A 25,969-nucleotide genomic window follows, 5' to 3' on the forward strand; every position below is an offset into this window, starting at 1 on the left:
GCTCTCCCTGTCCGCCATTAGAGCTGTACACGCCACGTGCCGCTCTATAGCCCGGTCCACCCTCAGTGGGCACTTGCTCTCCCTGTCCGCCATTACAGCTTTACACGCCACGTGCCGCTCTATAGCCCGGTCCACCCTCAGTGGGCACTTGCTCTCTCTGTACGCCATTAGAGCTGTACACACTATGTGCTGCTCTATAGCCCGGTCCACCCTCAGTGGGCACATGCTCACTCTGTACGCTATTAGAGCTGTACACACCATGTGCTGCTCTATAGCCCGGTCCACCCTCAGTGGGCACATGCTCACTCTGTACGCTATTAGAGCTGTACACGCCACGTGCCGTTCTATAGCCCGGTCCACCCTCAGTGGGCACTTGCTCTCTCTGTACGCCATTAGAGCTGTACACACTATGTGCTGCTCTATAGCCCGGTCCACCCTCAGTGGGCACATGCTCTCCCTGTCCGCCATTACAGCTGTACACGCCACGTGCCGCTCTATAGCCCGGTCCACCCTCAGTGGGCACTTGCTCTCTCTGTACGCCATTAGAGCTGTACACACCATGTGCCGCTCTATAGCCCGGTCCACCCTCAGTGGCCACACACTCTCCCTGTCCGCCATTAGAGCTGTACACGCCACGTGCCGCTCTATAGCCCGGTCCACCCTCAGTGGGCACTTGCTCTCTCTGTACGCCATTAGAGCTGTACACACTATGTGCTGCTCTATAGCCCAGTCCACCCTCAGTGGGCACATGCTCTCCCTGTCCGCCATTACAGCTGTACACGCCACGTGCCGCTCTATAGCCCGGTCCACCCTCAGTGGGCACTTGCTCTCTCTGTACGCCATTAGAGCTGTACACACTATGTGCTGCTCTATAGCCCGGTCCACCCTCAGTGGGCACTTGCTCTCCCTGTCCGCCATTACAGCTGTACATGCCACGTGCCGCTCTATAGCCCGGTACACCCTCAGTGGGCACTTGCTCTCTCTGTACGCCATTAGAGCTGTACACGCCACGTGCCGCTCTATAGCCCGGTCCACCCTCAGTGGGCACTTGCTCTCTCTGTACGCCATTAGAGCTGTACATACTATGTGCTGCTTTATAGCCCGGTCCACCCTCAGTGGGCACATGCTCTCCCTGTCCGCCATTACAGCTGTACACGCCACGTGCCGCTCTATAGCCCGGTCCACCCTCAGTGGGCACTTGCTCTCTCTGTACGCCATTAGAGCTGTACACACCATGTGCCGCTCTATAGCCCGGTCCACCCTCAGTGGCCACACACTCTCCCTGTCCGCCATTAGAGCTGTACACGCCACGTGCCGCTCTATAGCCCGGTCCACCCTCAGTGGGCACTTGCTCTCCCTGTCCGCCATTACAGCTGTACATGCCACGTGCCGCTCTATAGCCCGGTCCACCCTCAGTGGGCACTTGCTCTCTCTGTACGCCATTAGAGCTGTACACACTATGCGCTGCTCTATAGCCCGGTCCACCCTCAGTGGGCACATGCTCTCCCTGTCCGCCATTACAGCTGTACACGCCACGTGCCGCTCTATAGCCCGGTCCACCCTCAGTGGTCACTTGCTCTCTCTGTACGCCATTAGAGCTGTACACACCATGTGCCACTCTATAGCCCGGTCCACCCTCAGTGGCCACACACTCTCCCTGTCCGCCATTAGAGCTGTACACGCCACGTGCCGCTCTATAGCCCGGTCCACCCTCAGTGGGCACTTGCTCTCTCTGTACGCCATTAGAGCTGTACACACTATGTGCTGCTCTATAGCCCGGTCCACCCTCAGTGGGCACATGCTTTCCCTGTCCTCCATTACAGCTGTACACGCCACGTGCCGCTCTATAGCCCGGTCCACCCTCAGTGGCCACACACTCTCCCTGTCCGCCATTAGAGCTGTACACGCCACGTGCCGCTCTATAGCCCGGTCCACCCTCAGTGGGCACTTGCTCTCTCTGTACGCCATTAGAGCTGTACACACTATGTGCTGCTCTATAGCCCGGTCCACCCTCAGTAGGCACATGCTCTCCCTGTCCGCCATTACAGCTGTACACGCCACGTGCCGCTCTATAGCCCGGTCCACCCTCAGTGGGCACTTGCTCTCTCTGTACGCTATTAGAGCTGTACACACTATGTGCTGCTCTATAGCCTGGTCCACCCTCAGTGGGCACTTGCTCTCCCTGTCCGCCATTACAGCTGTACACGCCACGTGCCGCTCTATAGCCCGGTCCACCCTCAGTGGGCACTTTCTCTCTCTGTACACCATTAGAGCTGTACACACCATGTGCCGCTCTATAGCCCGGTCCACCCTCAGTGGCCACACACTCTCCCTGTCCGCCATTAGAGCTGTACACGCCACGTGCCGCTCTATAGCCCGGTCCACCCTCAGTGGGCACTTGCTCTCCCTGTCCGCCATTACAGCTGTACACGCCACGTGCCGCTCTATAGCCCGGTCCACCCTCAGTGGGCAACCGCTCTCCCTATCCACCATTAGAACTGTACACGGCATGTGCCGCTCTATAGCCCGGTCCACCCTCAGTGGGCACACACTCTCCCTGTCCGCCATTAGAGCTGTACACGCCACGTGCCGCTCTATAGCCCGGTCCACCCTCAGTGGGCTCTTGCTCTCCCTGTCCGCCATTACAGCTTTACACGCCACGTGCCGCTCTATAGCCCGGTCCACCCTCAGTGGGCACTTGCTCTCTCTGTACGCCATTAGAGCTGTACACACTATGTGCTGCTCTATAGCCCGGTCCACCCTCAGTGGGCACATGCTCACTCTGTACGCTATTATAGCTGTTCACACCATGTGCCGCTCTATAGCCCGGTCCACCCTCAGTGGCCACACACTCTCCCTGTCCGCCATTAGAGCTGTACACGCCACGTGCCGCTCTATAGCCCGGTCCACCTTCAGTGGGCACTTGCTCTCTCTGTACGCCATTAGAGCTGTACACACTATGTGCTGCTCTATAGCCCGGTTCACCCTCAGTGGGCACTTGCTCACTCTGTACGCTATAAGAGCTGTACACACCATGTGCTGCTCTATAGCCCGGTCCACCCTCAGTGGGCACTTGCTCTGTCTGTACCCATTAGAGCTGTACATGCCACGTGCTGCTCTATAGCCCGGTTCACCCTCAGTAGGCACTTGCCCTCTCTGTACGCCTTTAGAGCTGTACACGCCACGTGCTGCTCTATAGCCCGGTCCACCCTCAGTGGGCACTTGCTCTGTCTGTACCCATTAGAGCTGTACATGCCACGTGCTGCTCTATAGCCCGGTTCACCCTCAGTGGACACTTGCTCTCTCTGTACGCCTTTAGAGCTGTACACGCCACGTGCTGCTCTATAGCCCGGTCCACCCTCAGTGGGCATTTGCTCTGTCTGTACCCATTAGAGCTGTACATGCCACGTGCTGCTCGATAGCCCGGTTCACCCTCAGTGGGCACTTGCTCTGTCTGTACCCATTAGAGCTGTACATGCCACGTGCTGCTCTATAGTCCGGTTCACCCTCAGTGGGCACTTGCTCTGTCTGTACCCATTAGAGCTGTTCACACCACGTGCCGCTCTATAGCCCGGTCCACCCTCAGTGGGCACGCGCTCATCTGTATGCCTTTAGAGCTGTTCACACCACGTGCCGCTCTATAGCCCGGTTCACCCTCAGTGGGCACGCGCTCATCTGTATGCCTTTAGAGCTGTTCACGCCACGTGCCGCTCTATAGCCCGGTCCACCCTCAGTGGGCACGCGCTCATCTGTATACCTTTAGAGCTGTTCACACCACGTGCCGCTCTATAGCCCGGTCCACCCTCAGTGGGCACGCGCTCATCTGTATGCCTTTAGAGCTGTTCACACCACGTGCCACTCTATAGCCCGGTCCACCCTCAGTGGGCACGCGCTCATCTGTATGCCTTTAGAGCTGTTCACGCCACGTGCCGCTCTATAGCCCGGTCCACCCTCAGTGGGCACGCGCTCATCTGTATGGCTTTAGAGCTGTTCACACTACGTGCCGCTCTATAGCCCGGTCCACCCTCAGTGGGCACGCGCTCATCTGTATGCCTTTAGAGCTGTTCACACCACGTGCCACTCTATAGCCCGGTCCACCCTCAGTGGGCACGCGCTCATCTGTATGCCTTTAGAGCTGTTCACACCACGTGCCACTCTATAGTCCGGTCCACCCTCAGTGGGCACGCGCTCATCTGTATGCCTTTAGAGCTGTTCACGCCACGTGCCGCTCTATAGCCCGGTCCACCCTCAGTGGGCACGCGCTCATCTGTATGGCTTTAGAGCTGTTCACACTACGTGCCGCTCTATAGCCCGGTCCACCCTCAGTGGGCACATGCTCACTCTGTACGCTATTAGAGCTGTACACACCATGTGCTGCTCTATAGCCCGGTCCACCCTCAGTGGGCATTTGCTCTGTCTGTACCCATTAGAGCTGTACACGCCACACAACACGACAGCTTTTAGACACTACTTGTAATGATATTAAATTTTTTTCTTCAAATTTTCTTTAATATTGTATTTTGCAAAGAAAAAAAAATTGAAATGAGTATTTATTATATATATTGTATAGCATCAAAAGAATCATCTGAAAGTACTAATTTTTAAGGAATTGTAATTGAAAGACTCCATCCTCATAATTATATTGAATATCTTGGTAGTAATAGTGACTTACTGCTACAAATAGTTTACCCTGTAAATAATAATTAATGTTTAGCATTTAAATACTTTCTTGTCAGTATGACTACCACTGTGATAATTCTGTCAATAGACAATATTTTATGGTCTTAAAATTAAACAAATTGTAAAATTAAAAATGTATCATAACGTATTGCATGTAAAGATGTTATATATATTGTTAACAAGCTGGTTGTTACAAATGACGTGAAGTGGTCGCCACCGCCCTGTACCGACATCTAAGCGTGGGACAGACTATACACTCCGCCACCCTGGTCTCTGCGGGCTCGCTGGGCGGAGGGGACAGGGGAGGCTCCAGCGGCCCTTCTGGGGAGCGGCTGTCGCCCAGAGGAAGGATGACACTGAGGCTGCCTCCACACCGCGCCTCGCCGTGGTCACGTGCAACCAACCAGAACCCCTCGCTCCTAGACGCAGTGGCGGATTCATAGGGGTGGCGCAGGGGGCGCGCCCCCCCCCCCCCCTCCATCTTGACCAGGGCAGCCCAGCACCAAGCATGACTCTTGGCAAGGGGAGGGCGCGCACCCGGCCACCGATATTATACAATACACATTCATACACTTACCTTTAACGACTTCATCTCTTGGAAACAGTTTGAATAAAGTTTTATTAAGCTTTGCATGTGACTAGAATCTTTAGTTTTTCTGTAGTGATTTTGACATTTGTATACTGCACAATTGGGCATTTCAACTACATATAGCGCACAATTATGCACTAACAACAGCAAATATTCGGGCGAGACGTAAATGAAACGGATAGAGCTTGGAAAAAGATCTCTGGCTGCATCCAAGCAACCAACGTGACGTGACAAGGGAGTGTGTGGAAGAGGTAGATCTGCGCCCCCCCCCCCCCCTTGAGATTTTTCTGTATCCGCCACTGTCCGAGAGGCGCAGTCACACCGGCAGTGGTGCTCTGCCGTCTCCTGCAATACAGCTGCCCGGCTACTCCAGTGGCGGCCGAGTGGCGCCCGACCAGTGGTGGTGAGGTGGTGGTGTAGTGTTAATTCTTCTCCTGAACGTGCTCCCATTGACATGGCTTCCACACCAGTGTTTACATGGAGTACGTGTGTGATCGAGTTATGGAAGTGGTCCGCGGCTACATTGACATGGATTATGACGAGATGCATCACCACCTTGCATACTACACGATCAAAGTTCTCGCTGCGTGAAGAGTTTGTAATGTTTATATCATGTGATTCTATCCTACCCTGAGGCACTGGTAACTCAAGTGGTGGATGATCACAAGGGAGTAGACGGCCACTTGGGGGAGAAGAATGGGGATGAAAAAACACAGATATTTTTGTTTATTGGGATATCAAGGCATTACACCTGGTTGGGGAGGTCTTTGAAAATTATTTTTTTGGATGTTGACATCCTGCTAAACATGGACACACAGGCCTCTAGGGGAAACTCACCATGTTTAAAATAGGAGTTAAAACATACAATACTGTACCTTAATAATGTTCGCAGGCTTTCACGGCCATTGTCTGAAGTAGCTTGGCTTCCGGGTTGTAGCCGCGTCCTTGGCGAATAATTCACCGACGTTTCTGTCGACATTGCAGTCGCCATCATCAGGGAGCAGTTACCTACTGGGAAAGGTGAATTGGGGGTGGCTTTTCGACATTCCCCTTTTTTCCTAAATCAGTTGACAGTTATTTCCCCTTTAATTTAAACACAAATTGTGCTAAATTTCATCATAAAGGACAAAAATTCTGTTTTAGGGGAGGGGAGAAAAGGGGGATGGGGTGTTTTTATTTAATTTAGATAGTACCCGAATCTTTTTTTATAATTCAATTAAAGTAAGTAGTTTTACAGATACTTTGAATGAAAAAAATTCTATGAAGTAGTGTTGAAGTTCTGTTTTGTGGGGTGGGAAAAGGAGGTCAGGGGTGGTTTATTTTTTTCGAAATCTCACGTAGACAGGGAGCTTCCTCGCGTCTCGAAGGCCAAGTGTGCAAAGTTTCAACTCAGTCGGGCGAACGGCGCGCAAACGCTTAGAAGACGAACACACAAACATTCATTTCTATAATATATAAGAATGATGATCCGGAACTAACATTTAGCAGAAGTAGGTCTGAACTTGGAGTTGGTTCTTTTAACCAACGAAGCAGGAAATGGATGGTATTTTACACACGGAACGAAGTTCATGAGAGGAACTTCCGAGCTCACGCATAGTTTGCAGTTTGTCTTTTGACTGGAGCCGTTGGCGGGGGTTCCGGCGCGCAGGAAGTATCTCCATCCCTCCACTCCGCCAATTAAAACTTGCAGCGGGGCTCCTGCTTAATTTCCCCGCCGAGCCGCGTTTCAAAGAAAACTTCCCTCGTCAGGCGATAAATACGCTCGGGGTTTGGCGTCTCCGGGATGTGCTGTGTGGGAGGCTGGGCTCGCCTGCCTCCAGGGCGGGGAAACCTTCTTTCCACAGACGAGAGAGCCCAACGTCCGATCGTGCATCTTCGGGTTTTTTTTTTGTTCATCGTAAATAAATTTGGCGGGGTTGATAAAAGGATACTAATGGCCAATTAGGTTAGGTTAGCTACATTATAAATACTTTAAAACATCGTGGACGGTTGTTTTGGTTAGGATAACTACATTAAAGATACGAGAAAAAAAAAGCATGAACTTCGGGGAACTTCGGGTTTTGGCTCTCGCGTCTGTGAAAAGAAGGCTTCCCCTTCAGAGTGGCACCTCGTACCATGCGTTCCCTTTTCTGCTGACCATGGCCCCAGCACTCGATTACGGGCCCTGGACCCAGGATCGGTCACGTGCTACATTATAATTTACGTAATTATATAGTTGTATTTATTTCATATACGCTTTTTTTTTGTAACTATGCCTTTTTGTATAAGATTTTTGCTACTGGCTTATATTACTAGCTACATGGTTTCTGAAATATTTCAATCTATAATGTATAGGGTTTGTAGAGGTATAATTTTATATTGTATATTTAACTATCTATACGTTCAGTATGAGACGTACTGGTAATTGCCATATACGCAAAACTGTAAATTCATTCCCATACTTTGTATCATGATGAAGGCTTTTCTAGTAAACCTCTCTATTTGCGTTTATTCTTTTTTTGTATTTAGTTACCAAAGACTATCCCTTAGTTTGTTTGCTACTTCTTATATTTACGCCCGGCTACTTGGGTAAATAGTAATTTTGACATTTATTATTATTTAACGTTTTTTTAGATTTTTGTGTGACAGTATAAAATTTTCCCAGAGTGTGTCGGGGACGCAAACCCCCTTCTTCGGGGAAGGAAGGCGGGTTATAAATTGCATGGTTATTTCTTACCTTCACTCTTTTTAGAATGTTATTTACACTAAAAAAAAAGGGGGGGTTGTCTGTAAAGTCAGTTTACGGACGATAATTTTACGTGATAACGTCATAATAAAAAACATTGATGAAAAATTTGCATCCTTTTTTTTTAATTTTCAAATATTATTTACATTTTTTTGCAAATTTAATTTAAATTATTTGTTTAAATATAATCACGAACAATTAGTTAAAAAGCCCGCCTTAACCTGTTTGATATTGTAGAAGATTTTCTCGCACGGTGGTTGGCCGGTTTTTGCATGCTCGGCTCGACGGAACGTGACAATGAGTCATGCTTTATCTTGCGTGCAGCCGGCGTTCATCGATTTATAAGACTTTATCACGTCAAAAAAAAAAACATTCTTGGACAACTCAACGACGACAGCTTACTGTGATACCCTACGCCACGTCAGGGTCGAATAGTGTCATTTGACAGCGTTTCACGTGCCACTGCCGCGCACAGAAGCTTGGAGCGACAGGCACTGCAAGAGCACAGTGGTGCCAACTCCGTGCTCATAGGACCGGGTTTGTGATCCCAGCAAGGAACGCAGTAATGCAAGGAAAACAAGACGCAATAACTATAATACTGACATTTTAAATACTCGTTCACTGGCTTAGGCCTACGCAAGACACAAAATCGCAACGCAGACAACGGCCAACTTTCAACATCTTGCGTTCCGGGTCACGTTTTCGCAGTACATTCCTTGACGTGAAGTGTTCCGAAATCATTTAAAGATGCAGAAGTAATGCGTATAGAAATAAGGATACGGTTTTGTATTTTCATCACCCGCATCCCGTTTTCACTTATTAAACTATAGCACAGTGAAGCCAAAGTGACGATTTAAATCAAATTTGATAACTTTACACGCTTTCGTGCAAACACTTTGTTTATGAAAATAATCCAGATAAAGAAATTTGGTTATACAGCTTTACACTTTTAAATTGCGTGTTTTATAAACTACAGATTTTTTTATTTTATTTGTGGTTCTTGCTATCTTGCTTTTCTTGCGAAGTATATAAACCCAGCCTGAATTCTAGCCATACCGGGGATCAATAGCGAACCATGCCCTCGCCACGTGGTTAGTGACGCCTTATGCTGTAATCACGTTCGACATATCCATGACGTCAGCGTGACAAAAAAGGTGGACGCGACAGAATTTCCGATTAGAAATATTTTCTATTTCCATTGCATTTCCGGGCGTGACATACTGTTGCGTGCTGAATTTTGTTTTCGAAAGATGGTTAAACTGTTGCATTGGAAATTCTGTTATTTCTCTTGTATTTTTTTAAGTTATGTTTAATAAGTTTATATGTGAAATCTCTGAGATGTGTTTACGCACATTTATTTTTTCAAATAGATGTTAAATTTTAATTAAACAAATTACTGTCGGAAACATTATATTTCAAAAACCTGCAATCGTTGACGGCCGTCGTGTGTTTGGTGCGCATGTAACAGCAAGAAACATTTTAAATACCATAATTTGTTCTTGGTCGTCGCGCGGGTAATAGCCGTGTGTTCACAATAAGGCGATAATTTGCTGTCTCATCGCCACCTTTGCATCGCGCCGTCGCGGTGTTTTGATTCCAGCATCAGCGACCAATGAGCTGACTGTGTTTCTCGCGCGCTCCGCCACGACAACACAAAAAACACCCGGCTCCACTCGTATGTTTTTTTTTTCCCGCGCTCCAAGCCTCCGTGCCGTGCAGAGATCACGTATCTATACACAAGGAGCACAAGGTCCCATTCTAGACGAGTCAAATGTGGAGGGGTATTCCAATGTACTACACGTACCAATATGGCGGCCGTTTGTTTACAAATGTATCAGCTGTACCCAGGGCCGGCGCGTCCGTATAGGCGAACTAGGCAACCGCCTAGGGCGCCAAGTAGCTGGGGGCGGCGCAGCACGACACATAACAGCTGATATAATATGTTTAACGATTATTGAAACTAGATGAAAATGGATTTTTGTAACAGTTTGGAATGTTTATATTGATATAAGTAGTTATTTAAAGTCCACGGTGACCTGTTTATGATTTGTAATAAGTAAAAAAGTAAAAAAAAAAAAAAACCCACAAGCCTGCTTACATTTTATTGTTGACAAAATCTTAGGCTTACGTGATGTATTTTGAGACAAGGAAAATTTTTTTTGGGTGTCCGGCGAGGGGGTTTTGAGCATTAAGGTTTTTCGCCTAGGGCGCCAATTTACCTTGCACCGGCCCTGGCTGTACCTGTATTGGAGGTTAAATTGGAGAAAAAAGTCAACTCATATGATGAAATTTCTATTACAAAGATTCGTTTTGGACTTTTCATATAAATAAACATATTAACCAGTAATATTTTAACCACATTTTCTTCCGAACAGCTTAACTAAGAGTCTTTAATGAAAGCAGACTAGAACAGCTGATACAAATATAAACAAACGTCCGCCATTTTGGTATGTGAAAATCAGGAAAAAAATTGGTTGTCTGTAAAGTCGGTTTACGGACGATAGTTTAACGTGATAACGTCATAACAAAACATTGATGAAATGATTGCATACTTTTATGAATAAAATTGAATCATTTTTATTGAATATCACTATTTTGTATGAATACAAACGAGTGAAATGAAATATACAATTTAATTGATAAATTTACTTTTATTTGCACTCATTAATTCAAATATGTTAATTAATTTAACGAAGAGATTATTTTAACTATATCTTTTATACTACATGTTTGCTATTTAACTTCTTCCAATCTGTGTTATTCTGTTAAGGATAGGACGATGATAGGAAAAGTAGGAAACGAATGGGAGTGTTTCAAGTTTAACGTGCCTGGAAAAAGTCAAATCGATGGTTGTTCCAATCGAAAGGAAGAGAGGTAGATGCGGCGCAAGCGTACAATGAGCGTAACGGGACAACGCATAACGGGACAATGTCATCATTTTTTCGTGCGTGCAGCCGGCGTTCATCGATTTATTAGACGTTGTCACGTCAGAAAATTGGGGGGAAATGTGGCTTCACGCGTGGCGGCTAATGCTCCTTCTGCGTCGTCTGCTAGTCTGTGGTGGCGTCGCGTCGGCCCGCCGCGGAACACGTGTTTCACTTCCGCTCCGTCCGACGGCGACTCGCCGCAGCGCGTCCCGTGACGTCAGCCAGACGAGCTCCGCGTGCCGACGAGCAGTGTTGCCAACCACAGCACTCGCCCAACACCGCAGCCGGGACTCTGCGAGCGGAGTCCAGTGCAACCGTTATAACTATTTTTGACGTGAAAACGTCTAATAAATCAATGAACGCCAGCTGCACGCACGAAAAAGTGTCCCATTACGCACATTGTCGCGTTACGCACATTGTTCCGTTACGGTGTGTCCCGTTACGCTCATTGTACGCTTGCGCCGCATCTATCTCTCTTCCACTAGATTGGAACAACCATCCATTTGACTTTTTAGAGGCACATTAAACTTGAAACACTCCCATTCGTTTTCTACTTTTCCTATCATCGTCCTATCCTTAACAGAATAACACAGATTGGAAGAACTTAAATAGCAAACCTGTATAAAAGTTATAGTTAAAATAATCTGTTCGTTAAAGTAATAAACATATTTGAATTAATGAGTGCAAATAAAAGTAAATTTATCAATTAAATTGTTTTCATTTCACTCCTTCTTTGTATCCATACAAAATAGTGATAATTCAATAAAAATGATTCAATTTTATTAATAAAAGTATGCAATCATTTAATCAATGTTTTGTTATGACGTTGTCACGTTAAACTATCGTCCGTAAACCGACTTTACAGACAACAAATTTTTTTGAAGTGAAACTTCTTTGCTGAGAGGCCTACAAATAATAATTGCTACACTCTAGCTAGCAAAAATTAAACTAATATACCGTGGCAGTGCACTCTAGCAGAGGAAAACAATATATCGGAACCAAGATGTCGGCCTCCAGCAGACGAAACCTGATGGCCGCCATGATGTCATACTACCTTGGCATTAGTGGTGGGAGGTCAGTCTGCTGGTGGCTTCCGCGGAGGAAGAATATGTCACCATTCTTAATCGATTGCTCTCGCCGGGTTTGAACCGAGGACTCCGTGACATATGTATGCTTTTTTTTATTATAATTTAAAAAAAAATAATAATTTTATAGTGAATTTTAAAATGTTTCCCGAATTTCTAGCTCAAAAAATATGGATTTTCAATATGGTGTACAAAATAAAATATGGTGGAAGTTATTTCTATGAAAATTTAATGATTAATTATTTTAGTGAATTTAAAATTTTTTTCCGGTTTTCTAGTTTAACAAAAATGGAATTTCAATGTAACTGACAAAATTCAAAATGGCAGAAGTTTTATTAAATTTTTATTACGTAATTTTTTATAAATTTTAAAATTCCCCCGTTCAAATTCGATAATAATTACGGTTTTTAAATATGGCGGCTGTTATGAAATGTGCAATGGTGACGTCATCCAAGTTTGTGTCCTTTTTATTAAAATTATTAATTTTTTAGTAAATGTTAATATTATTCCCGTTTGAAACTAATTATAATTACCAATTTTTAAAATTTTAGCCTTAACGAAAAGTGCAACGATGGCAGTCGAGGTCAAATTAATGATCTCACCGCCTTAGGGTGGCTTGCTGATAAGGAATTTAAGTCGCTTTGAGGAATTTTCAAGCGTCTGGCATTTTTGGGGAATAAAACGGGAAATTTTCCTTTAAAACGGGAATTTTTTCCTCAAAGTAGGGCAAATTTTATTCCTCCGATTTTTTTGACATTTTCCCCCTAAAAAAACTAGACAAGTGAATTTTGGCGAATTTTTTGGCCAAATGTTGGGTCTTTTGGCAAATTTTAAAGGTCAAGGTCATAGTTCAAGGTCTTCCAAGATGGCCGCCGTGACGTAACAATCCAAGATGGCGGACACCGCCTCAGGCTCGGCATCTTGCACCCTGTGCCTGGACCTACTATTATATACTACTGATCATTCAATTAATATTCCAAGCAAACTGGAAATCACTGGAACGGAAAAAAAAAATTACACACGCATATATGACACGATTATGCTTCGGCAACTGTATGTGTGCGCTGTGCCAACTATAACACGCTAAAACCATTGAATATATGCTAAAACTGAATGATCGCGGTGTACGAATCAAGCAGCATAAATAAATCCGAGTTGCTTGCGGCAACAGAAGCTGTCCCGCTCATTATCTTGAAATAACATCTCCCTCACACGACACACACCTGTCGCACCAGCAGATTTTTCATTCCCTTATCAGATAACCAAGCCTATGCCCCCCCCCCTTTTTTTCCCAACAGAATCAGAAAACCCTTATTTGAGGGTGGCCCGCTCACGCTTGCTAAATCGAAACTGTGAAATGGGAATGATAAATGCTATCCCACCGTCCCCTCTTGGGAATCCTACAGATTTTCGCCCATGACCAAACCTCCTCATTTACATTGAAACAAAATATATTATAATATATATAAATTTTTTTATCTCTCCGTGTAGTCTGTGATCATAACTTTCTTCCAGGCCATTTTTCTTGTACAAAGTTACCGTGGCCAGGACTGTAAAATTGATTTGCGAATCATATTGCATAACTTGAGGTTTCCAGATTTGTTATTTTCATCCTGCTATCACGGTAAATAAGAGCATTAAAAAGACTTGAAATGTAATAGGGCCCCTCTGTTTTCCGGCCCCCTGGTGTCCGGGTCCCGGGGTTTTTGCATAGGCGTGCCCAGATATTTCCATGGGGGGGGGGGGGCTGCTAAATTTTTAAATCAGAAGCTGAATTTAGAATGTTAAATAGCCTAAATACATTCACTCATGCCGTGTTTATATTTTTGTGCAGTATCAACGAGATATGTTTACTAGTTAATATTTATATCCGAATAGTTTTAACAATCTTGAAAATATGTTTTTTTTTCCATAGACAATGTTTAAAGGGTACTTACACATTTTCCCCCTCAAATTTTCCAATAGTTTGGTCCAGATATACCTTGAAATGAACTTCTGTTTAGTGAAAGCAAACACAGCAATACAGACAACAGAACTTTAACAAACATCTTAATTTTTTTTTGCTTGGCCATTTTAAGGGACCTCGTGTTTTATATAAACTAAGGCGGCTGTATTTCCAGAACGATAAAATGTTTAAAAATATTGTTAATTAGCACGCTGCAACACTGAAAAACAGTTTGAGTGTGACAGTGCCAGGAATATACGAATATTAACGAACGCATTAGAGAAAATGCCGATCTGAGTGATTACATTAGGGGGGGCCAGGTGGGCCATGCCCCCCCCCCCTTTTTGTAGGCACGCCTATGGGGTTTTGCCACCCCACTTCCCCTCCCCCAAACACTACACACGACACCACACCACCACGGTACACACTCCGATGCCTAGGCTACCCCAGCGATCGAATTAATTGAGCCAGATTCTTTACAATTATACTACCTTAAAGATTAATGAATAAGCAAAAGTTTTTATTCAGATAATTTTCACGTTAGACTTTTAATTGTTCTGTACATTGTGACTGATTAAAAAAAAAGGTGTTCGTTTGGAATACACGCGTGTCAGAAGTGAAAGTTCTTGTTTATTAGGTAGGTACCTATAGATATAAATAAAATATTAATATATATGTATTTTTTTATTTTATCGAACAAGAGATAATAATTGAGAATATTTATATCATGAAAAAAAAATATTAGTATAATAAAAAAAATTGGTTGTCTGTAAAGTCGGTTTACGGACGATAGTTTAACGTGACAACGTCATAACAAAACATTCATGAAATGATTGCATACTTTTATTGAATTTATCACTATTTCGTATGGATACAAAGAAGGAGTGAAATGAAATCTACAATTTAATTGATAAATTTACTTTTATTTGCCCTCATTAATTCAAATATGTTTATTACTTTAACGAACAGATTATTTTAACTATAACTTTTATACATGTTTGCTATTTAACTTCTTCCAATCTGTATCATTCTGTTAAGTATAGGACGATGATAGGAAAAGTAGGAAACGAATGGGAGTGTTTCAAGTTTAATGTTCCTCGAAAAAGTCAAATCGATGGTTGTTCCAATCGAGTGGGAGAGATAGATGCGGCGCAAGCGTACAATGAGCGTAACGGGACACTTTTTCGTGCGTGCAGCCGGCGTTCATCGATTTATTAGACGTTGTCACGTCAAAAAACTGACGGGTAAAACACGAGCAGCGTTACCTGAATTCCGTAGCATCACTACTGCGTCATTTCTACCTCTTCCTCCGCCGTCTCCCCTTCCGGCCGTTACAACCAACATATAGCATGCTGCGCTACGTACCTATCTCCGCCCCCTCCATGACGGAAACCCTTTCGACCGCTCGTGCTTCGAGTGGCGTTGCCGCTGACTCACTCCCCTTCTCAACAGGTTCCCCCACCGCGGGGGATTTCTGTAACGCTCGATAATTGCAGCCCCCTCAAAAAAGAAGTTTCATATTAAATACATAATCAATAACTTTGTCGATTTTTATTTCATCTTTAGTGAAATATATATTTTACATGGTTGTGTAGAATAACGTTTCTAGATTATTTTGATAGTTTTACGGAAAGTCTACGGTAGAAAGTGCGTTTTTTGAAAAAAAAAAAAACAAAAAAAAAACATAATAATGGATGGCTGTATAGTGCTTTCATAAATGACTTTACTGCATGTTTTCGTTGTCACGCACAAAGTGTATGTCGGAATATTATTAAGCATGTTTGACACTGTGCAGAAATTCACCTTTGGACAAAATTTTCCCCTTGTTTGTGCTTCTTTTAGTTTCCTGATATATTACCACTTTGCCTCACTAACACAAAACATTCCTCTTAATATACACGTAACTACAATATGTAACATTTTTCCGTTACGCTGTGTCCCGTTACGCTCATTGTACGCTTGCGCCGCATGTCTCTCTTCCACTCGACTGTTTATAAAGTGAAGTGAAAAGTTAACGTGGTTTTCATTGCTTATTACAACAATTTCGGGAATAAAGGTTAATTATTCTTGTATTTTAAAAATCTGATTACTAGTATAATTTCAATTATTTATTCTTTTATTATTAAAATAAAAATGATTCAATTTTATTCATAAAAGTATGCAATCATTTCATCAATGTTTTGTTATGACGATGTCACGTTAAACTATCGTCCGTAAACCGGCTTTACAGACAACCAATTTTTTTTTGTAGTTGGTTTGTGGTTCATACGTTACAATTTTTTTCTTGTAGTTTGTTGAGATTCGACCAACTAGATAATCTGTCGTCCTTACGTGAAGCTGTCTCGCTCCGAACACAATTCAAATGGCCGCCCAGTTCGACCGTCTGGTGCGCAGTGTCAATCAGGGCAGCCAACCGCGGCGGCTCATCTCCGCGAGGTTGTCGGCCCGTAGATTTCCAAAATGGTATCTCGGATGGTGTCGGTGTAGCGGGTAGAAAACAATGTATTGAATTCAGGAGGTATTTATGGATTAATAACGACCGCAACGACTTAGGTTTGTAAACTGACGTGATTCCTGTACTTCGTAAGCATACGCTAACACATTTCTAAAAAGTAAAATACGTCATTCGATATTTTGTTATGGTACCTGGTAAATTATTTATATCGAAAACACAGCTAGATAATTATGATATTTATATTTTCGGTCTTCGTAGTTTTAATTACTAATCTAAATTTTGTAATCGGTATGCGTCTGTGTTACAACATGCCCAACTTTCACTAAAGTTTCTTGTACATGTAAAAAAATTGATCTTTGTTTATGTTTTTGGTTATGTACTATTGCATTGGTTTTTTTGTTGTTTGGGTTTATGATTTAATGGTTGTAATGCTGTGAATTGAGTGTATGTGTGCATGAATGAGTGTGTGTGCCTCGGCACGTTTTAATATTTTAATCACCGGCCGGAGAAAATTAGAGGAACGTCTTGGGTTAAAAAGTACATCCTCGAAGAAATCGAATTGTTTCGTACCTCAGCTAACGCAAGTTTTGTGACTGAACTAAGACTTTCAACTGTGGACACACAATTTACGCGAGTTTGGCAAGAACATGTGCTTGCTTGTGCGGCCGTTCAACTCTGATTCTCGGGTGAAAATACACAAGGTAAGAAAGAATCTTTACATCCTCATTCCAATTTAGCTATTTATAAAATGACTATTGCCCAGCTTAGTGCAATGTCTATGCATGTCTTGTTTTTGTAAGTCCGACCCGAGTTAAGCCCTAAGTGGCTTGCATCGTTAGGTATATTGTTACATTTTGGAATGCAATTATTGTAGTTATTAACATTTTCTATGATTCTTGTAAGGGAAGTTGGTTTTCAGTAGCGACTTAGTTTCTGACTTAAAATATGATTATGTCAAAATTTAACATATATATTTATCATAATTTAAACCTTACATAGAACACACCACTATTTTTTGTTTAGTGATATATCAATACTGTTAGTTTTTGCAAACTGTTCACAGCATTGTTTTCCCCCCCCCAGAAATGTTTTAACCTTAAATTATTGTTTTGGTGACTATCACATGAGTTATGATGTACTACATATTTATAAGCTGAGAACTGCACAAAAAAAAGAGCTTAGTTTAATAGTTTTAGACAGTATTTGAATTAATTTTGAAAAAAAAAAAATAATAATAATTACTAAGGCAAAGTAGTGAGCAGTGCAATGTAGCTAGGCATACATTATGTCTTACATTATTTAAATGTTACTTAGTTACACCTAAGGTAAATAAATGTTGGATGTTCCAACTTATTTAAAAAGAAATCCAAAACATTTTTAGAACTCCAGTGTTGTTTACTGCCAACTAGATCACATAGTTGGTAGTGGAGAGGGCTATGGAAGTACAGGAAAATTGTGGAGTTAAAAGAAAAAAATTGAAAATGATAAATATTTTATTGTTTTGAAAAATTTTTGAAATTCCTATACCTATAACTAATTATTTATGGAAATTTAAATCACATTATCAAGCATACAAAGTATAAATTAATTTTCTGCGACCACCCCAATTTGACTGTCATTGCTCCAATGGTTCATGATATAACTGTTTGGATTAAAACCAATAAAAAATACAAATTGAGAAATGTATAAAAAATTTAAGATCCTATTGCACAACTTTTAATAAACACAGAGTGATTATTTTACTAATTTAATTTTTATCAGTAAATATTTCTAACCAGTTTAAACATACACCTTATATCAATAGTTTGTTCACTTATGAACGTGCCTGTATAAAATATTTCAATATGGCAACGCTGTGTTAAAATGTGAACAAAACAACCTAATAGACTCTTATACAGTTAATAAACCAACTGTAATATTTATGTACCCCATACATACAATATTTACCTTACCTAATATATCAGGGACAAACCCTCCCCCCCAGATTTATGCCCTTATTTCCATGACTATCATAGTATCTTCGTTAGGTAGGTGTAAGTTAAGTCAATTGTGCTGTAAACCTAACTGTTGTCTGATGTTCTGCTGTAAAGTTTATGGACACACAAAAGTAATTAGTTGATTAGTAATTGTTCCATGTCAGATACCCAAATTTATCCCTGCGTAATCCTGTATGATTGATCCTGCGGTACATGATGCATGATTACAATACAATGTTAGAAAGTAAAAAAATAATAATTTTCAGAGTTTTATTTGATCTGATAACACAATCATTATTCATTGATACATCACAATTCACAATTTTTGTTGTATCCAGATTATTTCGATGATACTGAATTAAAACGGCAAGCATCAGGTACCACATGATTAATGTTTTCAGGATCGTGCCATTAGGATCAAGGGATAGTGATACAAAACTTTTACCAGTTGATTTAGGTACCTAATAGTGTGGACTATGCAGTTAATTCACCTAAAAAAATAACTTTTAATAAATATATTTTTGGATTTTTAAAATACGTATATCTTGGCTACCTCCCAAAGGAGAACTATGTAATTCAACTTCTTAACTTAGGCATACTTAAGTACATTCTGATAATTTTTTTTTCCAGGGAGCAAAATTTGGCTTTTAATAATTGAACATGTATCTTTTGCATAGAAATTTAGTTTTCGTAGGTAGCACTGTACACAAGTAATATGCTAACAGTCAGGGCTATCAAGAGAAGCTAAGAACCCTGGGAGCGTATCATTTGGTTGGGCCTCCGCCTCATTTCTTGATGCACAACTTTTTAAACCCCTCACATTAAAAAAGAAAAAAAATATTAATTACCCTAAAATATTGCGGTCTTAGCTGTAAATGTAATCTGAGAATACTGCATTGTTTGTTTATTTTTATTTATTTTATTTACATTCCATTGAGCCTTGTTTCTGGTTGACATCATAAGGCTATGGATCATGTCACTTACATATTTACATATCCAGAACATGCTACACTCTAATGTGAACATTTATACACTGAAATATAAATTTATAAGAAAATAATGTATACGTACAGAACTTTGAATGATGATTTTCAGAAGTTTTTACATTTAGTTTCTTAGATTAACAAATATTTGAACATTTTTTGTACATATACATAATGTTATAAATTTTTTCATGTCTAACAATTACAAGATGTATACAGTAAGGATTAAAATATGTACTTAACATATATGCACAATGAATTCTATTAACTATAGACATAATTTCCTATTCTATTAGTGTAAACTCATGCATTAAAAAATATAGTAAATCCTACCTGGGCCCCTTGGTGTCTGGCCATGGAGTTTGCCCGCCTGCCGTCTTTTCTCGACACCTTTGCTAGCTGCTGTAAACTAGAAAACACTTAAATGTTAAATTATGTACGATTTCTGAAGGAGACCATCTTTTCTGAAGGAAAGAAAATTGGTGTGGGACTATTCTGGAAAGCAATAACATTAGCAGTTTTCATGATGGCACCAAGATGGTGTCGCTTACATCATTACCACCCCTACTTTCTCCCGAGACAAGCGCGCGGGCGGGGAACATTGTATTTATTCCTTATTTTTCACTTATGTCATTTTTTCGTTTTCTTATAATTATTGTTTTCCAGTATCGTTAACTAGAATATAATCCCCCGAGAAAGGGGGGGGGGGGGGGGTGGGCCTTCTCTATTATGATACCAGTAACACATTTTCTTTGAAGTTGAGGATTTCTTTACCAACTAATTAATTTTTTTTATTGTTACACTTGTGATCATATATATATATATCACATTTTTAAAATAATTAAATACTGGTATCGCCAAATAGAATACACTGGGTGGGACTGTACTATACTTCATGATACCAAGGAAAAAATATTCTGTTTTACATACATTTAAATATTTAAATACTGGTATTGCAAAACAGAATTCACCATACCAATAAAAATGTTTTGTACATTTTTCACACATTTAAATATTTAAATACCGGTATCATCAAATATTTCCATATTCATCTCCTTATCCCATTTACATTTCCTTCACACCATTACATACATACGACTACGTATATCTTTACTTGTATTTAACTTTCCTTAGTAACGGTTCTTCTTCAATTAAAATTTACCATTGCTTTTGAAAAATTTCCACTAGTTCGTTGCCGGCTGTTCCATTTCTCCAACAAACTTCGAAAACAATCAAAAATCTTTTTTCTCTCCTATCTTGATAACAATACATAAACAGCTACACTGATCCCAACTTATGAAAAACCCCTAAATTATTTTCTCTCATTCGCCTACTTCTATGACGTAATTTGCTTTCACTATCTTTTATACCCCCCATATTAAGCTTCCTCAATTTCCGATATCACTTTCTGGAACCGACCCATCAATTTTTTTCCTTACTTCATGACATGTTTTAAAAACATTCTATAAGAGAGCATTGTGATAGGTTATGGTTGTATATTACAAATCCTACCATGACATAGTGAGGGGTCGTGGGGTTAGTTTACGACACCAAAAATACTTTACAATAGAGTGGACAGTGTGTTAGGTGAGGTTAGCTACATTAAAAGTAATTAAAATTTTTTTTTATTATTTTGCTAGAAACTAAAATAACGTAAGTATCTAACTTGTTCACACTATTTCCTGGTATTTTTAATGTACCGTACCTTACCGAACCAACCATTCTCACATTCTTTGAGTGATTCTTACAAAGTAGAGGATTGGTTCAAAACATTTTATGTGTACATACACCATTGCTGGTTTGTACTGCATGTTATAGAGAAGCCTTGAGAACAGATACTGCAACCGGGGAGAACATGTTACCCCCAATACTTTCACCCAATACCCCCAATACCCCCAATGTTACCCCAATAGTGTTTAAATTCCCCCCTCCCCCCTTCATATTTTTCCTCCACAAAAATTTTAAGTATTTATAAAATTAAGTAAAATTAAATAAACAAAATGTTTTTAAATTATGTTACACTGCTGTGCTACTGTAATTGTTAGGCAGGGATTGAAAATAAGAGGCGAGAACTACGGGTGAGCCATGGCTCTGTGTTAAGGGAGTTAGGCGTATGTTTCTGTCTACTCGCGATGCCACCGCCTAGCTGCGGCTAGCCGCTCAGCACTTAGGGCGATTAAAATACCTACCTACCTATCAACCTTTGAAATGAAATAATGTTTTATGTCACGCAGATAGCTACAGTGGGTTGTGAACCACATTTGATACAGACTCGGTGCTCATAAGTAGTGCCGGGAGGTGATTTCATGCCCCGGTGATCACCGCAACTAAATACCCTCTTTCAGTTTCGTAGAGGTTGAGTACTAAATATCTGTTCAGTGCTGATTACTGATTACTAAAAACATATATATTTTTTTTAATGTTGTAAACTTCCTTTTTCTGTTTTAAGTAAATATTCTTGTAAGCCTAAGTAAATAAAATAAAAATAAATTTTGAAAAATGTGTGCATACTGGAAAAAAAAATCAAGTCATAAAATATAAAATAAATATAGAATAAACAATACAAACATATTTAATACCATAAAATGAATACATAGTACATGTTTAGAAAAATTGCTCTAAATTATGAACATGAACATAATAATGGTAAAATTATGTTTAGGTAGCTTTTCATTAAGCAGTATTTTTCATATTACACAATAGGTATAACAGTTACTATAACATAAGATGTCAGGTCAGCTACAAAAATACTAGTTTTATTTCTCTAGTTTCTATTAAAGAATTCCTTCAGATATTAAAAAGTGTACCTAAAATATATAACATATGTATAGTTAGCTTTACTGTTCTCTGAAGCCTGTGTTCATAAGAATTTGATAACATAGGCCTCGATATTAAGGAAAAAGCATGACAGTTTAGCTCAAGAAAGTAATTTATAAAGTTATTGTTTGGAAGACTTGATCTTATTATTTAATAAATGTGCTGAATACTGTAATAAGTCTACAAATTTCAATCAGATGGAGTGAAATTTATTCAGCTTATTTATTAAGCTTTGATAAATAATTTGGCTCAATTCTTATACGCGATTCGGGGAAATGATGAAGCTTATTAGGGGGGGGGGAAGTAGGGGTGAATAATGACTCATAGGAGGCCAATGATAAGGGAATCGAGTATGATTTAATGATTTGGTAGCATTGGAGTTGACAATGTTGATGTTTACTTGTTTAATTTTTTGGGGAAGTAGTTAGCTTCACATTAGAGGTGGGTTGTTACAGCAATTTTCGGTATCTGTTCCAACCTGATACTGATACAGTAGTGTACCTAGTTACAAGTATCTGATACTTTTGTATCAGAGCAGTAGCGGTCCCAGGAAGCGACAAGGTATCAGCATTCTCATTACAGGGTACACAATCTCCGTGCCGTCATCACCAGCGTAAAAAGGTATCTGTGTCTCTGATACATTATTCATCACGCCCGATAATTCTCTACCTCTGTTACTCTCATGCCTGCCTGATACAGCCAGTATCAATCAGTTCAACATTCACTGCAGTTCGTCTTGGCCGTGTATTAATTACCACCATGTACATTGTAGCGGGCTGTCATGCTTTGTAGTTAGTATCTTTATAGTGAAATAAGGAATGGATAAGTGCAGGAAAAAGACTTCATTTGTGTGGAATTTTGTTACGGAAAATAATGAGTTTGCTAATTGTAATTTGTGTAAATCGACTAATCTGAAGAAACATTTGAAACGTAAACATTGATATAGTATGCTCACTAATGTACGTATCTGTTTTATTTTTTTTTATTTTTGATAAAATCGTAATCTTTTAATGTATGAAAACACCAGTTACTAATTGTTTTCGAAAAAAAAAAGTCCATATGTTGATTACATCTGTTATTAGTGTCAACTGAGAATTTATTTGACTTTTCATAGCTGTTAAGTGCACAAATATAAATATTATATCTTGTATTAATGTACTTTTTAATATTAAAATTTCATTAGTTTTATTATTGAACGAGACTGTGCACGCACTGCGCACTGAGCGTACTTTGATGTGGGACAATAACCAAACGACTCGTAACAATTTTGCTTTGCGCCTCTCCTTCAACGCCTTCCCCTGCGCTTCCTCCCCTACATTATTTCCCTTTTTTATCCCTTATTCGTCGTTCCTGCTCCCTCCCCTTTCACAAGCTCCGCCCAAGTGACCGTCATCTGCGATCGGGTTCTGCGCACATTGGCCGTGGTGTTGTTCCAGGCGAATTCTGAACTGATACTAAAGTACTTGATACTTTTCAAGTGTACTCGTTTGCAGTTCCTGATACAGGCACGTATCAGTGATTAAGTATCAGGTTGATACGTTTCGACCCACCTCTACTTCATATTATAAGTGTACTTGGAACATGAGAACACATTTGCTTGTTACTGGGGTTAAATGTTAAACATCACTGGCAAGTACTGAAAGTCTGCTAACAAAAAATTTTTTTTGTGTGTTCGTTGGGGAAAATTACATCAATTATTTGCTTGGTGAGTTACTGCAGTAATTGAAGTTACAGTTGGCATGTGATGTGCAATGTTCTTTGTTTTGATATAGAAATGTTACGGAAAATTAGAAATACGTGTAAATTGTTAACCTCTTTTAGCCTGGTGTTGCATTTTTGAACATACCCTTTTTTAATTTTTTTAAATATTGTTTTCTTAATGTGCTGCTACATTCCTGGTATTTTTAGTGTGTTTACATGTTGGCATTTATTTTCTATGGATTTAATTTTACTGCAGTGAAATAAAAACAAAAGAAAGCTTTATTCTTTGCACTAATCACATGACTGCAGTGCATCAATGGTAAAGCTCGAATCTATACATTATAACATTTATCCTAAAGGTAAACTATTTACTAAAAATTATAGAATATCTCTGTTAGGCTTATTTTTGATTATGCATGCATTGATATGAACCTTGATATAATTCTAGTAATATTTATATGTACATTTCAGTTTGTTGAGAATTTGCAACAATAGGCACTAATAGAAATTTTTGAGATAACAATAGGTCTTTTTGAATTTTTTTTCTTTAGCATTCTATAATGATTCGTAAAGATTCTTTGAGTCTAATTATATTGTTTATACAATATTACATACATAATTATTGATACAATGCAAGTTTATTATGATATTTTCACACACAAACTTTTCTTCTACAGTGCATGTAAATGTTTTCAGAAGGTTTTTTCTACACTTTTGTTGATTTATGATAACTGTAAAATTGTATCAATGGATTGCAGGTTTACGATGAGGAGAGCAGAAATAAAAGGCAAAGGAAAAATGGTGGTAAAATTTCAGTCTATTCCCAAAGAACAGAATCTTTGTGTCAATGAACAAATTGTTCCATTCAAGGGAATGTCAAGCCTAAAACAATACAACCCGAAAAAAAAACCCACAAATGGGGTTACAAAATTTTTACTCTTTGTGACACAAATCATGATTTTGAAATATATTGTGGAAATATATATATATAAACTGTTCCTGGATTGTCTGATATTGGGGCCAGTTCCAATATTGTACTGAGATTAGTTGAGAGCATTCCAAAGCACCAGAACTTTTTGCCTTTTTTTGACAACTGGTTTTCTTCATTGAAGTTATTTACTGCATTAGCTGGAATGGGAATATGTGCCCTAGGCACCATAAGATCCAACATATTTTTGGGTTAGATTTACCAACTGATGCGGAGATCAAGAAAACTGGGAGAGGCTCAATGATAGAAAAAGCAACGGATGTTGATGGAGTAGAAGTTCGGGTCATAAAGTGGTTTGACAACAGGGGTGTTTCACTAGCTACTACGTTCAATAGTGCCCAACCAACATCCACTGCGAAGCAATATGACAAGAAAACTAAAAGCAAAGTTTAAATTTCATGCCCTAGTGCTGTTTTGACCTACAATAAGTTCATGGGGGGGTGTAGATCTGCTGTATGGTTTAGTGTAATATTACAGAATCAACATACAATCTAAGAAGTATTACCACAAACTGATTTTCCATTTCGTAGATTTAGCATTGGTGAACAGTTGGTTGCTATACCGAAGAGACTGCAACTTGCAAAACATTCCAAAGAAAATCATTTCTGACCTCTTGCAGTTCAAGACTGATGTTTCTGCAGTATTGTGTTCACAGGGAAAAGACCCCACTGAAAAGTAAAGAGGAAAATCCTCCACTGCCAATGTTGATAAAATGCATGAGAGAAAAAAATGTGAGGACCTGCAAAACCAATTCCTGAAATCAGTGTTCGGCGAGATGGTATTGCACATTAGCCTGCTATTGTGGATTCAAGGCAACGTTGCAAACATCCTGTCTGCACTGGTATCACTACAGTGAAGTGCTCAAAGTGTAGTGTTCATTTGTGTTTGAAGAAGAATAAGAATTGCTCCGTCAATTTCCACATATTAATGTTCAGAAAATCTACATGTAGAAAAACCTGTCATATTCTTACTATTTTCAATTTGGTTGGTATATGATCATATAACCTTATCAGCAGATTTGCCTTATCAGGGGAATTATTATATATTAATTTGTACATGTTTGGCATTTCTGTATATTTATTGTATTGTTATTTAGTT

The 25,969-nt window shown here is 40.4% G+C and overlaps 2 protein-coding genes across 3 annotated transcripts in view; both read left to right on the plus strand.

Moving 5' to 3' along the window:
• Positions 1-16,323: 16,323 nt before the first annotated feature.
• Positions 16,324-25,969, plus strand: part of LOC134538507 (neurocalcin homolog) — a 586,036-nt gene continuing 576,390 nt past the window's right edge. The window contains exon 1 of the mRNA XM_063379892.1: positions 16,324-16,504. The gene's annotated coding sequence lies outside the window, so the exon portion shown is untranslated. The remainder of the gene's footprint in view (positions 16,505-25,969) is intronic.
• Positions 16,511-25,969, plus strand: part of LOC134538505 (neuronal calcium sensor 2) — a 560,474-nt gene continuing 551,015 nt past the window's right edge. For both annotated transcript variants that reach the window (XM_063379883.1, XM_063379884.1), the window contains exon 1: positions 16,511-17,107. In XM_063379883.1, the coding sequence (XP_063235953.1) occupies positions 17,054-17,107 (54 nt within the window). In that variant the 5' untranslated portion in view covers positions 16,511-17,053. The remainder of the gene's footprint in view (positions 17,108-25,969) is intronic.

This window comes from Bacillus rossius, chromosome 13 (genome assembly GCF_032445375.1).
Source record: "Bacillus rossius redtenbacheri isolate Brsri chromosome 13, Brsri_v3, whole genome shotgun sequence".
Classification (NCBI taxonomy): domain Eukaryota; kingdom Metazoa; phylum Arthropoda; class Insecta; order Phasmatodea; family Bacillidae; genus Bacillus; species Bacillus rossius.